Source organism: Schistocerca americana, chromosome X (genome assembly GCF_021461395.2).
Source record: "Schistocerca americana isolate TAMUIC-IGC-003095 chromosome X, iqSchAmer2.1, whole genome shotgun sequence".
Classification (NCBI taxonomy): Eukaryota; Metazoa; Arthropoda; class Insecta; order Orthoptera; family Acrididae; genus Schistocerca; species Schistocerca americana.
The window spans coordinates 672,708,673-672,725,276 of record NC_060130.1 but is presented as its reverse complement, the minus strand read 5'-3'; the positions used below and the strand labels follow the sequence as shown (position 1 = coordinate 672,725,276).

Genomic DNA, 16,604 nt, shown 5'->3' with positions numbered 1-16,604 from the left:
ACCAGTATACATAATATACTTATCCAAATGATCAACAGGGCAGCTCAGAGATGCACAGAAACCACCAGTTTGTAGTCTACTGTAACAATACATTCATTTACGCAAATTTCTTCTGGGACTGTACTCATTGCTAGGCACACGAAGATTAATGAGATTGACTTACACAAAGCTCATGTTTCAGTTTTTACGCTCTTAGCTCTATGAATTTATCTCATTGACAATAGTCTAGAACACTGGATACTACAAAGTGGAATGGCTGGGTTTTCTCTGTGCCCTTTGGACTTCTACTGCATGGTCAGACCACAGGATATTGTGTCCTGTAAAACAAACTGTACAGTCAGAGCTTTGAGAAAAAATTGAAGCAGCACCTCCATGAACCTCAGTGATCCCTTGACAAGTGTTACCTAGGCTGCAAACTGTTATTGCTCCTCATATCAGTCATGTCTGTAATAATGTCCAGGATCAAATATGACTAACATTTATTTTCATATTTTGATGTAAACTTAAGAGTTTTCAAGGTAACTCACTATTTTTCTCAGAATATGTAAAACCTCTGTAATAATTTTAAGTTTCCCATAGTATATTTTTGATGGTTTACACTATTCTGCTGATGATAATGTTAGACATTTATCATCTACTCAGGTGAGCTGTAACCACATTTCCCCATGTCAACCATGCCAAAAGTAGTTTCGTACAACATAACTATCATAGTTTCCAGTTATAGAACTTTCCTGTAAATTTTAGCAGTCTTTTAAGGCTAAAAACCAATTATTTTTATAGTTGTAGCGATACAGTGGTATGTATATGCGAGGCTTTAATTTTCAAACAATTAATATTAGAATTGAATGACTAAACATTCATGATGAGTGATTCCTACTCTTCCGGATGAGTGTGTTCTCTCTCTCTCTCTCTCTCTCCCTCTTTGTGCCTATAATCTATATTAATTGATAATTCTAGGGTGAGGTCATGGAGAAAAAGAGAAGTCAAACATAATAGTTACTTGCAATTTGTTCATATGTTTTTATTTCGGTACATTCTGAGCACTTAGAGCAAAAGTGCTTAAAAATATTGTGAATTGACCAGTTGTTATTAAATTTTTATGCAACTGCAGGTAGTTTACATTTGCAAAGTTACATGAGTAGTCCACACATTTAATGTCACAGGTAATTATTAATATATGAGATGAACTATTGCATGCACAGTCTGACGTGCAAGCCAATAAAACTTACAAGGAGCAGAGTGGAAGTAAAAACAAATAGCCACAGAGGCCAATCAGAGTTGCCCCTTGATTAATAAAATACTTTCACCTCATGATAATAACCTTCTTTCTAAAAACAGGAGACATTATTAGTTTATGCTATACCCTGATCACAGACAATCACCTCTTCACACTGACAGACTTTAACATTGTTAGTAGTTGAGGCCTCAGTTGACAAGTGAAAAAGGAACTGACCTTGCTGTAGATCTAACTATTGTTCACTTTCTGCTGAAAGGATTTTTAAGATTCAGATTCTCAACCAAGTCAGTTATATGATAAGCATTTGGTACTCCCAGTAGTTTGGTAATGCACTATATCCACTCTAAGCTTTTACCATTACAGTGACACAACTGAAACTCTAAGGCTTAAATTTCATTTTGAATATAATTATCAGTTTACAAAAGTGAGAAGAATAGCATAATAAGAAATTTATATGTTTTATCTTGACCTTTAATTCTCATCTGATATATGTATCAGACACCAAATGGTTTTCACTATTTTTGGATTTCGAAAATGATTGTATTATTTTTCAGAAAATGTATCTTAAATATATGTTTATCAGTAAATGAACTAAAAACACAGCAATAGGATTTTTATCAGTACAGAAGGTGAAATAGAGTAATTTCCTCAGTCAAGCATAGTGTCAAATAACATAGAAACTGTAATCACAAGTCTTTTCCCTGAGTTTTATATGGAAACTCTTTCAAGTAATGCCAGCAACAGATAGTGGTTTCCTCCAAATACATTATACTGGTACTTCCTTTCTTCACAAGATCGAACACTCAGAATCAATATTTGTATGAAAATGTTTGTTATTAGTATTTTAATGTCTTGATTAAGATGAAAATACAAAAATAATGTTATTTCATTCTTCTTCATTTTAAAATTCCTATTAATGCCCACAAAAATTCCACTTTCACCTTTTTGAACTCTGTGTAGCAGAGTTTTAAAATGCTTGAGCACCAATATTAATGTTGTATGTTGTTACTGAGCTTCACTTCTCTTCCTTCCTATTTCTATATGAAACAGAATTATTAGGCTGAGAACTTCATGAGTTTTATATTCAAATCAGTTTGCTGTGAAGTATTTGAACTTGGTTCATATATTTTAGTATATATCTATCTGTATACAAAAATACATTATTGAAGAGTATCACATCATGACATTAGTAGTTCTTAATGTTGTAATTACTGTAACATTATTTTCATGTAAATTTCAACAACACTTACAACATTTGCACAGCAAGAGCCACTAATTAAACACATATTTCTATTTCACCATAAGTGTACTGTGTAATATATTACTGAAAGTCAGTTAAATGATGGTATTTATTCTCTAAGGATCTGTATCAATCATAATATTTAAACTTCGGATTGCGTCAGTGAAGTTACGGAACTGACGTTACAGAATAGAAAAGTTGAGAGGAGAAATGAAATATGGTATATTTTAATCAGAGAATCAACAAGAACTTCTCCTTTTTATTCTGATGAAAATTCTATGTTTCTGTATGAAGGGAGTAATAAATTATGTTTTTGAATGCAAAATGAGTAGAAATTTTTCAATAGTTTGGCTATCAGTAGTGATATATCAGAATACACCAACACAGTATAGCAACAGGAGAGTTATTTCACAAAGCTTAAAGGTACATCCAAGCACATATCATGTTTTTCCTTTTAACTTATGAATGATATAGATTCCTTCCCATGTTAATGTCACAGCAGATTTAAACTCAAATCTGAGTTTTTAATACACATTCTTCCAGACCTGTTACATTCCATATTAAATAAATTCTTGATACTACATTGTTATGTACCTATAAGTGAATAAGTCAGGTAACATAAAGTAGATTATCAAAGTGTTTAACTTCTGGCAGGTATTATGCCATGAATATACTTCTAACAAACTCTACATCATTGATATTCCCTAATTATTATCTGGGAGGTTATATCTCAGCAACAGGATATGCCACCAACACTTGCATATGGAAGCCTGAAACAAAAATTACCAAGATGGCAGGTATGAGGAAAGACATATTGTTCAAACAAATGTTGAAATGCAAAGTTATGATTACAAAAAATATAAAATGTAGATCATAAGATGCTAAAGTGTCTCACAGTTCATAAATTATAAACCAGCTGACAATCTGAATATCCTAGTGAGTTTTTCTTTTTAGTTCAAATTTTTCATCTCTTTCTGAATTACTTCCCCATAAATTTTAAAGCTATTGTTTGCTTATTTTAAAATATTTTTATTGGGACTGTGTAATGCAGTTCAGTTTGGAAGGAGAGAGTTTCAAATTTCTACTAATGTTGACAAATTATTGAACAGTGTAGTACTATTTTCTTACCATATGAAATAAATTCTCTGAAAAATATAAAAATGAAACAGTACTATACACTAGGCATAATAAAGGTATAATAAAGGCCTAGTATTCCAGAGGAGAAAATCTCTAATCCCCATTTGATTATTCTGATTTAGGTCTATTACTGTTTCCCTAAATTACCGACATATATGCTTTATGGTTTAGTAGATGATGTGAGGCTACCCTTGGAGATGTGATATGGACATTATATTTGACACATAGCAAATATCATTCCAGAAAGGGGTTAGGAGCATTACAGTTTTGGAAAAAAGTTTGTCAGTTGATGTTATTACTGTGTTAGGAAAGGAATATCCATCTAGTATTAGAATGTTTTGCAGTAAAATTTCTCCAGCCATATATGCAAAAAGTTTTGAAAATAGATGTACAAATGTACTTCAGACTACCTTCATCCATTATAAAGACTTAAAGACTCATGGTGTTAGCAAGTATGGTGCTAGGATGACACCTCTCATGATGGAGAAACAACTGATTTTTTAGCATGTGCAATTTTAATACACAGATATGATATATGGTTAGTTTAAACAGAGATTGATGCACAAGAATTATCATTAAGCATTAGATTTTGAATGAAGTGTTCAACTGTAAGAAAAATATTCACTGGTACGTGGTAACACTTATATGTGGTGATGATGGAGAAATTATCAGTATTCACAAAGTGAGCAGCAAGTAGTCGCTTACTGCAATGAGCAGGTGACTAACCAAAATTTTCAACACATATTTTGTATCTTGATAATTTGGCTACTTTATCCATTTGGATGACTGAGCACATTAAATCACCCACTTTTTGGACATGGGGAGCCACGTGGGCCCTGGATCTAATCTGCCTCACATATTAACCACAGGAGTGGTGTGCTGACCAGCCTGGATGTTACTTTTAGGTGGTTTTCCACATCCATCTCAGTAAATACCATGATGGTTCTCATATCCAGCCTCAGTCAGATGATCCACAAAACATTTGCTACATTTGGTCATGCAGAATTCACTATACATAGACAGGTACATGGGTTCCTCTTATGGGGAGCGAAGAGGAAGGGAGGATCAAGGTGAAGGGGAAGGAGCTGGCAGTGGATTTAAAATACCTTTGGGAGTGCTGACCCAGTGGTAATAAAAGCACACATACAACTTTGTTAACTCTTCATGAAACTGGAAAAGCCCCCATACCAGTCCTGACCTGACACTGGATGAATGTACCAGAAAGGAAGGAAGGAATTCCCTTACTTTGTATCTTGGAGTTCTTTTAGCTCTCACTGCATAGTATTGTTCAATTTGAACATGTACTTAATGAATTGAATTGAGTAACAACTTGTATTAAATTCCTGCACGGAAATGGATACAGACCCTCATTGTGTACACTTTGGGTGTTCAGCAACAGTACCAAAATAATCTCATCTTCCATATTCAGTCTGCAATTTCCTTTCATTTTATTGTTAGTATACATCTAAAGGTGCACTGTCTTTACTGTGAACTATTAAGATGTATTATACAACACTGAGCTTTAGTTGGGCTATCTTGTTCATTACTGTACCATATTGTCAAATTCTAAAATATGTGATTTTTTTGTTATTGTAGTTTTCAAACAAAATTACAGAACCTCAGTGAAGGGGTGAGGAAATTTAAATTCATGTTGCCTCATTTCTTACATGAATGAAAGGAATACTACATATTACCTTCAAAACACTGCTATTGGTCATCAAGTCACACTTCTGCTGGGCATGGTTTGTCTTCCATGCTCAGAATCATAACAGCTTCAGTTTTCTTCTGAAGCCACTCCAGAACAGCAAGATCCTCACATACCACATGCCTCTCATCTCCAGAAAAGAAATTGCAACTTTCATCCTTCAACAAAAAATATGTTTTGTTAGTGTTATTAATATTGAAAGGAAAAAAAATATAATGTTTACAGTTGTTGAAATCTTGAAAAATCACACACATATGACTGTAAACTATGAAATTTATTTTTATATCTCTTTTTTGTCTTCTTCAGAAGCTGAATTACATTGCTCAGCTGAACTGAATGTCACAGAAACAGAAACATATACTGTCACATACATAAATAATCAGACTTTGTACATATAATTTAAAATTATAAACTTAACTTAAGAGAAGGGCAAATGACATAAGACAAATGAGAGAAATGAAATTAACTTAAGAAAAGGAGAATTAACTTTAAGAGAAAAAAGGAGACTTAGTGTAATGTAAGAAGCCTGGGGTGGACCAAATACTGAATCAAAAAGTTGTAATAATCTCGAAGTGCTTGATGAAGTTTCTGGCTTCAAGCTGGTCATTGTATACTTCCAAGTACAATATTTCAACTGGACACTTTGCATTCAGTTTATCATAAACCCATGATATTTATTTGTATTTACAGTCAGTCTACAAGTTGTTATGACCCATCACAGACTATGGCTGCACTTGAACCACTTGTGGATAAAGCATATAGTGCTTCTGATTCAGTTATTTTACCTGAGGAGTTTACTTACTTAAAAACAGTATCCTGAGAAAATAAATATTCCATTCGCTATCAGTCAAAGCTAAAAGCCAGCTGTTGGATATGAAGGACAGTTTGCCAACAAACTTAAAAAACTTTCATTCCATACCTTGTCAAAGATTTTACTATGAGAGCCAGAGTTCTCCAGAAATTCAAAGTGATTTTGTGCCTACCATCTAAGGATTCATACATTCTAGAATTGTCAATGGAGGATTTACTGCTGTCGAAGATGGGGAGTTTATAAAATACCACTGTAGTTTGATATGCTTATATAGGTCAGGCAACATGCACTATGGAAGAGCTGTGTGCTGTGAACACCAATGCTGCACTTTCCTGTTGAAAGGTATCAGGAATGCTGTTGCTGAGCACTGTATTTCCACTGGACTTGCAATGGAATATGAGAAAAAAGAATTATGTTTACTGTAACATAATTATGAGACCTCATTATTACAGCTTCCACACTGATGTGCATAGCAGAAAACCTTATTATCCACCACAGTAGCTGTGGAATCAATAACACATGGAATCCTGTCATTTACAGTAACTGCTTTCAGTGCTGATGACAAAATAAGCTGAAAGCCATAGTGAGGTGACGTTTTCACATTCATCAGTGACACTGTCTGTGTCCTCAGGTAGTGTGAATAGTATTATTCTTATTATCATCACTGTCTTTTGCTGCCTCACATAAAATGACTGGCAGGTACCCAGTTGAAGTATCACACTTGGAAGTAAAGGAGAACTGGCTGCAATCGTGAAACATTAGGTACTGAGTATACTGAGAAAACTTCAAGAAAAAATAGATAAGCCACATCCAATGAGTGGGAACAGCAGGCTTTCCAAACTAGTTTTAACTATATGCCAGCAGGGAAAAGAAGTATCAGATTAACAACTCAGAGGTGAGCGCAGCAATAGGCATTTGTGTGTAATTCTTGAGAGAAGAAGAATGACAACTTTAAAGAAATAATTCTGTAGGACTGGGAGAGACTGCTAAAGCAGTGGCACAAACACTTCAAGAAATAAATATTTCAGTAACATGCAGTAGGTCAGAAGTTATTTTGGAACAACTATTCACAAGCCTTTAGAGCTGTGCAGTGTGATTCAGCTAAGCTGTTCACATCAGATATTTCCTGGACTGCTTAACATACTGTAATTTTGCTTTCAACCAAATAAATGATGAAAGAGTCCTCAATGAATGAATGAATGACATATAGTCTCTTTTCATATAATTATGGAGTTATCAGCACCACCATTGCTTTTGAGAATGGAACTATAGTATTTTCTGCTGCTAGTATCATAGTTCTAAATGAGATGAATTCAACAGTGCTTAACAGTTCAAAATCCAATTAAATTGTTACAGAAACTACAATGTTTAGAACTCCAGATTTTCTACTTTGAACATGAAATCAGTTGCTGTCTCATGTGGAAGATTGTGTTGCTCTACAGAACTGCTGTATATGGCTGATGGGGCAAATCACACTTGCCCACATGCTGTTAGACTGACACACCAACTGGAAGGCTAAGGGTGTGGTATCTACGGATGATACACCACTTAACTACAGTAACAGTTCTGCTCTCATTTCTGGTAGAGCTTTGTAAGAAGGGTGCATGTCAGAAATTGAATAACAGGGAACCGAGGTACAAAGATTGTTAAATCGTACCTTCACATCACCAATTTAATGCCAAGATACACACTTACAATATACAATTACATCATCAACAAGAAGGAAATCACACTTACTTAAAATTCCATTTATGTTGTCAAGTGTTTGGAATGACCACTGTCTACTGAAAGATACATTTGCAGCCACTATTGCAAGGACTTTTGGACATACTGAAGAGATTCTTTTGGTACCACTGCATATGCTAGAACAGTTTGATGTTTTAAATCCTTTTGGGTCATGAGAACTTGTGCATTGACTTCATCTTTGAGTTTACAACAGAGAAAATAGTTGAGTGTCATGAAATTGGGTGAATGTGCAGGCCCACTGATAATACCTTCACATCCTATCAAGTGACCAGGAAGAAGGTGGGTGAGAACTTCACTAGCCACAAGTGAGTAGTGAAATTTATACTCATCATGTTGGTACCACACATTTCTACATATCTCAAATGTTACTTCATCCAGGAGAGTCATCAGCACTTCTCCAATAATCCCAAAATAAGTGTTCACACTCCACTGCCTATGATCTGCCTCAGCCAATGTGCATTCTCAGCTGCCTAATAAATCATGTTTCTTACATTTAGCTTTCTGTGATCAGTAAAGAGAATTCTCTGAAGAAAAATATCATTGTCCTGATGTTCCATCAGAACCAAGTGACAGACTTCCATGTGTCTTCTGGAGCCCCACTGGTTAATCGTCGATGGAGTGACACATAATACAGATGGAAGGCCTTTGTATGCAAAATGTGAACAATGCTGGGATAACTTATTCCAGAGGTAAGTACAATTTCTCTGGAGCTAACATGTGGATTACGAGCAGCAGCTGCCAGAAAATCTATTTCATTCATTCTGTTCATTCCTTACCCTTTATGTGGCATTCTGGTACCCTAACAATAACAATTTTTTGTACATTTTCTGAAATGTCATTCTTGTATGGCTTGTCAGGATAATTTTGTGTATAAAACTCAACTGTCCTCTTTGCATTCCTTCATCATTCTCCATTAAAAAAATTACATGTTTACTTTTTCTTTTTATGAAAGACATTTAAACACCGCCGCAAGCCGACCCCAAGCCCGGGCCCATCTAAAAACAAGAGGATGGGGAAGTGTGGAGGGGGAGGAGTAACAACCTCGTAAAAAAACCAGGGTCCGTCCGGCTCCAGATGGTAGCACCCTGTCATAGGGCCCCTGCCTAGGGTTACTAGGTGAAACCCAGCCAACGGTCTCAATGGCGGAAGAGGAACAATTTCCCAACGGCAGAGAGAGCGGAAGAGCTAACTCCAGGGCTTACTACCTTGGTTTTAATTTCGGATTCGGGGCAACCCGATCCCCCAATTTATTATCCAACAATTACTGCAAAGCATGATGGGAACGTCGTCAAAGATAGACACTACTCCAAGAGGTAGACCGAATGGCAAATCCTCCGTTGTTCGTAGAAACAACGCAAAGGGGTCAAAGGATTTTGGAGGACCCCAACCAACATGTATGCAGCCCTCAACACTGAAATTTAAGAAAGCAACTATGTTTGCAACCCTAAATGTAAACTCTCTAATTAAAGTAGGAAAATTGAAATTATTGATTGAAAAGCTGAACCAGAAAGAAATTTTAATATGTGCATTACAAGAAACAAGGTTTTTAGATGAAACTGCTTTAGATTTTGAAAACTATCGTTTATTTAAAGGAAAACCAGGTAAAATCTTAATGAAACAAATGCCATACCTGGGAACAGCATTTCTGGTACATCACTCAATTTTAGATTCAGTTACTAACTTCTACTCGAGTTCTGAGAGACTATCCATTCTTGAGATTAAATGTAAAAACAAAGGATACTCTATAATCAACTGCCATGCACCCATAAACCAGGACAACAAAAATAACCCGGAGAAAGTTGAAGAATTTTGGGAGATACTTGAAATGGAACTGGATAGATGCTCAAAGAAGAACATAAAAATGTTAGTAGGCGATTTTAACGCACAAATAGGAAGGGAGAAAAAATACCATGGAACAGTAGGCCTCTTCCCAGGTCACAAAAGAACTTCAAAAAATGGAGAAAGGCTTATAGAGGTATGTAGGCATTTCAACTTGAAAATAATGACAACACATTTCAAAAAGCTGAGCCGAAAAACTAAAACATGGAGATCACCAAATACACTTCTCGGAGAATTCCAAATTGACCATGTGGCTATCTCATTTCATTGTCAAGAAGAAATTCAAAACACTAAAGTGCTGAAAAGCCTTGATGTTGATTCAGACCACTATTTGACTACGATTAAATTCAGACCACTCCCATTTCGAAAAGAGAAGAAAACCTTTTACAAAATTCCAAAATATAACACAGAAACGTTAAAAAATGAAGAAATTAAACAACGGTTTCAAAGAGCATTGCACAAAGATAGCGATGGCATATCCACAATAAATAAGGAAGCGGGATGGGAGGAGATCAAAAACAAAATAGTTGAAATAGCAAAAGAAAATTGTCTCGTGAAAAGAGTAAGAAGACATCCATGGTGGGACAATGAATGTGATGAGAACCTGGAGAAGAGACAGAAATTGTGGCAGAAATGGAACTCCACAAAAGATCCTCAAGATCTTGACAATTTTAAAATCCAGAGAAGAGAAACAGCTAAGCTTTTCCGTAATAAAAAAAGAAGACAATTTCAGGATAACCTAGAACAGATTGAGGAAGACTTTAAAAGAAATAATTCTAGAGATTTCTACAAAACTTTTAGAAAACAGCTAACCAAATACCAATCCCCAAATTTATGTTTTAAAGATGAAGAGAACAAGCTAGGTTTGACAAACAAGACTAATTGTGAAATATTAGCAAAATATTTCGAGAATCTACTAAATTGTGAACCACCCAAAGATAAAATGAGTTTTGAAAACCACCGAAATACTAATACCGAGTCAAAACCTCCAGACGCTGAAGAAATAAAACACATAATACACAGTCTAAAAAACAATAAAGCCCCAGGTGAAGACTCCATAGTACCAGAAATCCTAAAAATAATGGATACCAACCTCCCACAAGTTTTGGAACATATGTTTAAGAAGATCTGGGACGAAGAAAGAATTCCTGAAGACTGGCAGTGTGCCCTGATACACCCACTACACAAAAAGGGGGATAAGATGAATGTTAATAATTATAGAGGGATCTCGCTACTACCAGTAGGATACAAAATTTTGTCAAGGAAATTACTTCAAATCGTGGAGCCAGTTCTGGATAAAAAAATAGGTGAATATCAAGCAGGTTTTAGACAAGGTAGATCCTGTGTTGAACAAATATTTAACCTGAAAACACTAATTCGTTACAGAATCTCAAGAGGCCAGAGATTTGCAATAGTATTTGTAGATTTCAAAAAAGCATACGACTCGGTAGATAGAGAAACATTACTGAAAGTATTGGAAGAATTTGGGGTCGATACGAAAACAATTCAAATTATCAAACAGACGCTAACAAACAGTAAGGCCAAAGTTAAATTTATGGGTGAAATTTCAAGGAAGTTCGAAATTAAAACAGGTGTTAGACAAGGTGATGGTTTATCCCCAATCCTCTTCAACTGCGTACTGGAAAAGATATTGAGAATATGGAAAGAAGAACTCAAAGGCACCAAGAATGACATCAGAATTGGAACAAAAAAAGAAAAAATAGAAGTGGACTGTTTAGCTTTTGCAGACGATCTGGAAATAATTACAGAAAACGAAGAAATAGCTCAGAACTACCTGGAGAAACTACAAGAAGTTTCGGCCAGAGCTGGACTGCAGATTTCATTTGAAAAAACCGTGTATATGTCTAATCATAGAAATAACAAGAAAAATCTTATTACTAAATACGGCAATATTAAGAGAGTAGAAAAATTTAAGTATTTAGGTGAAATAATTCAAGTGAATGGTTTAGACAAGAGTGCAAACCAGGCGAGAGCAAGGAAAATGGAATTTGCTTTTCAAAAAACCAAAGACATATATAACAAAAAAAACATTTCGATTCAAGCTAAATTAAGACATTATAAAACTGTCATTAGACCAGAATGCCTGTATGCATCGGAGTGCCTAACTCTTAACAAAAAGGGGGAAATAGAAAACATGGAAAAGAAAGAAAGGAAAATTTTGAGAAAAATATTAGGACCGAGAAAGATTGGAGAAGAGTACAAGCTAAAGAGTAATAAGGAAACATACAAAACTATTGAGAAAGTGAGTGAGGCAATGCGTAAACGCAGACTAACGTTTTCTGGTCACCTGTCGAGGATGGATGGAAACAGACTAACAAGAAAAGTGTTTGAACATAGTAACAGGAACGAAAAAACCAACAGTAAATGGATACAGATGGTGAAAAAGGATTTGGCCTATTTTAATGTCACCCGTGAGTCAATCAGGGACAGGGAAAAGTTTAGACAAATAGTGAACGAAATTAAGTGTTTTCCAGAAGAAACGAAACTAAAGAATAATAACAGGAAATGGTCGGAAGAGCGGAGGAGGAACCACTCGAAAATGATGAGGAAATATTGGGAAGAGAGAAAAAAAGATCAAAAAGCCGGGCAAGTGAATTGTTGAACGTGGTCCAAAGATGGCCGAAATCGAAAGAAGAAGAAGAAGAAAGACATTTATTGTTTCAAACTAACCTGCAGTCATTACATGTGAATGTCACAGACAGAATGAAAGCTACATTTCCTTTGTGATTCATTGAAGCAGATATCACAGAGGTGCAAAACTCTGTTTCCTCCCTATCCAGTATGAAATATTTCATTATTTGAGCATGAAATCATGAGCTTCATCATAATACAGTAATAAGCTTCAGTTCAAAATATATGTAGACAAATCCTACAAAAAATTTATAATTTTTCAAAAACTAGTAGTTGGCTTTTTCAAGAGTGAAATACTATAGAATTCATTATTTTTAGAACTATGATACAAGCAGTAGAAATTACCAAAGTTCAATTTGCAAAATTTGAGTTGATGCCAATATATCTGTAATTAATATAGGTACAAAAAGAGACTACATGTCATTTAGTGGGGACTTTCCCACAATTCACAGGGACAAAAACAGAATTTTGGTATCTTAAACAGTGCCAGAAATATTTGAGGTAAACAGATTAGCTGAGTCACCCCATATATTGTCATCGTGACATAGCACAAGAAGAGCAAAGACTGGAAACTACCTGATATATAATTAATGAAAATATTTCAGTTTCATACATGAATGAAAGGCATCTTTGGATTTTCCCTTTTTGACACTTATCAATTTAGTTCCCTCTTAAGAGGCAAGGAAAATATCAACTAAAACAGGTACCTTCCTTTTTTATTGTTTAACTTACTATCAGCAGTAGTGTCACCCTCTATAATATAATGTAAATTATTTTAGCAAGATAGAATGACAATATGGTATTATCTACAAACAGTAAAGTCTTGTAAAGATGTGCAATAATATTTGTACAAGCCTAGTAATAATGAGTTAGCTAGACTTCTACATTGAGCTCGGGAATCACATAAGACAAGACGATACAAGGCAACTCACCATGGTTAAAAAAAAATTATCAAAAACATTTCACTGCTTTTAGAGGAAGCAGTCATCTATTACCATTTTTGACCTCATTTACTGAGTGAATTAACCTGAGAAATATTTCCAGAATGAAATTTTCAGTGTGCAGTGGAGTGTGTGCTGATATAAAATTTCCTGGCAGATTAAAACAGTGTGCTGGACTATGTCTCGAACTCAGGGCCTTTTCTGATAAATATTGTTCCAAAGTACTGCAAACTTCCATATTGTATTTGCACATCTAGAACTATACATTTTTATTCAGTGACATTTGGAATTTATTGTTAAGAGCAGGAACAATGAAGTATCATTAATGTAACATTGTATGTACTTTATTGATACTATTAACAATGTTATTCATGCTGGGAATGGACAGCTGGTTTCCACTACTTGGGGTCAACAGGTATACTTGCCTTTTATGTAAGAGTAGTCTGCAGTTTATAAATTGTGGTGCTGACCATCATTTAGTGCAAAGTAGAAATACAAGTGCCCAAAGATAATCTAGACAACAATCATAAAAATGAAGATATGTTGTAACCCTGAACAGAGTTTTGAAATATTACAAGAACTTTGAAGAACAATGGCATACAACTTGATTAAATGTATGCATATAGTTAAATAAGAAAGTAAAAGTGCCAGTATTCATAAATGGAAGCTCTATGTTATTGTATCATAAACAGTACCATGAAAGAAACGATAAACAGTATAAGTAAACCAAACGATAATGTGCCCTATTATTATTCCAGATAGGTTCATTAAACAAAGTTCAGACAAATAAAGGTTGTAGTGGAAAAATGAATCGTCATAGAAATATTTGTATCTGAGAAAATTTTACGGTGCACAACAATTTTAAACTAAAATGTTCTCCTGCCTCTGAGACAGATAATTATTTATTAGTATGTATGAACTTCATCACTGATGTCTACAGTCATCTTTGAAACTGGCAGTCAGCTCTTACTTTGCAGTGACCTTGACAGACAGAGTCAACACAGGCTGAATGCAAACATTAAAATAATAATTCATCTGTGAAGGTCAAGATTTCTGCAGAATTGTCTTTTTATGTCATGTTCTTTCGTACTGGTGTGTGGTTCATGTTTTTTTATGAGGTCAAAGTATTTTACTCACTGAGAAGTTATTTAATACAAATAAAGTGTTAATTGCTTATAAACTGTGCATGTATTTGAAATGGAATCAACTGTTTCCACAGTGGTGACTCCATTTTGAATGGTTTTCAAACTTATTTTCTGTATGTGCACACAGAACAGTGGATTCCATCACTAACACAGCAGTGACAGAGGAGCTCCAGAGTTTGATTTTAGCGAGCAACATTGTGCCACCACCAGCTACACTGCATTACAACAACACAGGCAGTGGCAACAGGAAAAATATCATTTGGCTCACAAAAGCTGAGTTGTGGCTTACCCATGTGGAAGCCATCTTAAAATGCACTGGTGTTGGATGCAGAACAATTTACACTAGCTACAGCACAGCTGGATTTGATTATTATCAAGCAATTGGACCACGTTTTCCATCACCAATAATATTCTGGTCTTAAAGTGGCAGTGCTCTAACATTTTGTATTACCACCTGATTCGTGGTTACGTATAATTATTGGAAGTGATGCTTGCTACAGTGGTTCTGCATTCACTGCACATGCTGTCAGGAAATTAGCTCCTGTCTGAGCAACCTTAGTAGATCTTTTGGCTATGAAGAGTGCCACAAAATATTAGAGCTGTTATGTCCACCTTCATGCAGTTCCCTGTTTATGACATGCAAGGACGGTGCTATCACTGTTGTGTATATAGACAGTAACATGTGTAGCGGGAGGCTCTGAACCATGCACTAACACACTTGCAGCAATGGGAAGCCTACACTTGCATATTGCTTTGCCGAATGCAAGCACCACAGACAGAACCATCTATGAGTCAACTGCTGAATGAGTTAGCAAGGCTGAATGCCAGGCTACAATGACAGGAGAATTATGAAGGCTGTAATAGTAGAAAACAAGATTTAAAATGGTGTTGGGACCACAGATGCTTCGATGAGGCAGCAAGACAGGGCACGAACCATACCTCTACCTGGACACATGCCAGGAATGCCAGTAAGGGAATGCACTCATCCAGGACACTCAAAGCACCTCAAGTGCACCAGAAATGCAACATTGTCAGCAGCTGCAGGCCCAACTATATTATTTACAAAGGACTGGAAATACAATGATATATTCTTAATCAATATTGGACCCAAGGTAAGTCTATAGCCAAAGAGGCTGGACAACTGCTCATATACAATAGTTCTACTTCTCACTGCTTCTAACAATTTGGCAACTGAGACATTTGGGAAGAAGAAGCTGACTTCAGTGCTGGATGACATCTTCCTCTCTTCTTGAACATTTATTATTGCAGATATGAGAATCCTGATTTTGGAGACCAATTTTCTCTGTTATTTTTCTGTGAGGCTGGAACTGCTAAACCATTGCCCTCTCTCCTCTCCTCTCTAACACATTGGGCCACATTTTGGGTGATGCCACTGATATGTATTGAGTGAGGATTTCTGGGCTGTCCACTTCTTCCATACTGAAAGCAGAATACTTAATGTCAAAACTGTCTGAATGCAGAATGCACATGTGTGGATTACATGAGAAGACCTCACATTCTACATCGCATGAACTCATGGAAGCTTCAGAGTTCAGGAAGACATTCAAGGTACTTCAAGCAAAGATATGTGAAGTCGATGTATTATGTGCTAAAGAATAGTTCGCTATAAAGGTGTTACAAGACAGCAATGTTGAACTAAAGAGTACTGTGCCCACTACACAAAATGAATTGAACGAAACACTTGAGTTATTGTAATGCTTATGAGACTTCTACCATGTGGTTTCTCCTACTACTACCATCATGGCTGAGGCAAAGGTGGATGATGACCTCGACCAGCAGCTGCTGTGAGAATTCCCAGTGTTAATAGATCCTGTACTGGTGAAGAGCAAAATAAGTCATTCCGCTCAGCACCATATCCAGATAATAATAGGGCAACTTGTTGCTGCCACACCTCAGCAGTTACCTACTGATAAGTTACATGCTGCGCAATTGAAGTTCAAGAAGATAGTCTCACAGTGTGTGGGCATCACCTCTGCAAATGGTAAAGAAGAAGGATGGTTCATGGAGAATGTGCAGCAATTAAATGGGCTTAAACACTCACACCATTCTGGACAGATACTCAGTTCTCAACATTGCCAGCTTTAACAACAGTGTGGTGGATGTTTGATTTTACAGTGTAATAGATTGTGC

General features: G+C 35.8%; 1 protein-coding gene across 1 annotated transcript in view; it reads right to left on the bottom strand.

The window, feature by feature from the left end:
* Positions 1 to 1,006: 1,006 nt before the first annotated feature.
* Positions 1,007 to 16,604, bottom strand: part of LOC124555746 (vacuolar protein sorting-associated protein 13A-like) — a 689,798-nt gene continuing 674,200 nt past the window's right edge. The window contains exons 64-65 of the mRNA XM_047129770.1: positions 5,309 to 5,477; positions 1,007 to 3,247 (exon numbers count right to left, since the gene is read on the bottom strand). Coding sequence (XP_046985726.1) covers positions 5,337 to 5,477 — 141 coding nt within the window. The 3' untranslated portion in view covers positions 1,007 to 3,247; positions 5,309 to 5,336. The remainder of the gene's footprint in view (positions 3,248 to 5,308; positions 5,478 to 16,604) is intronic.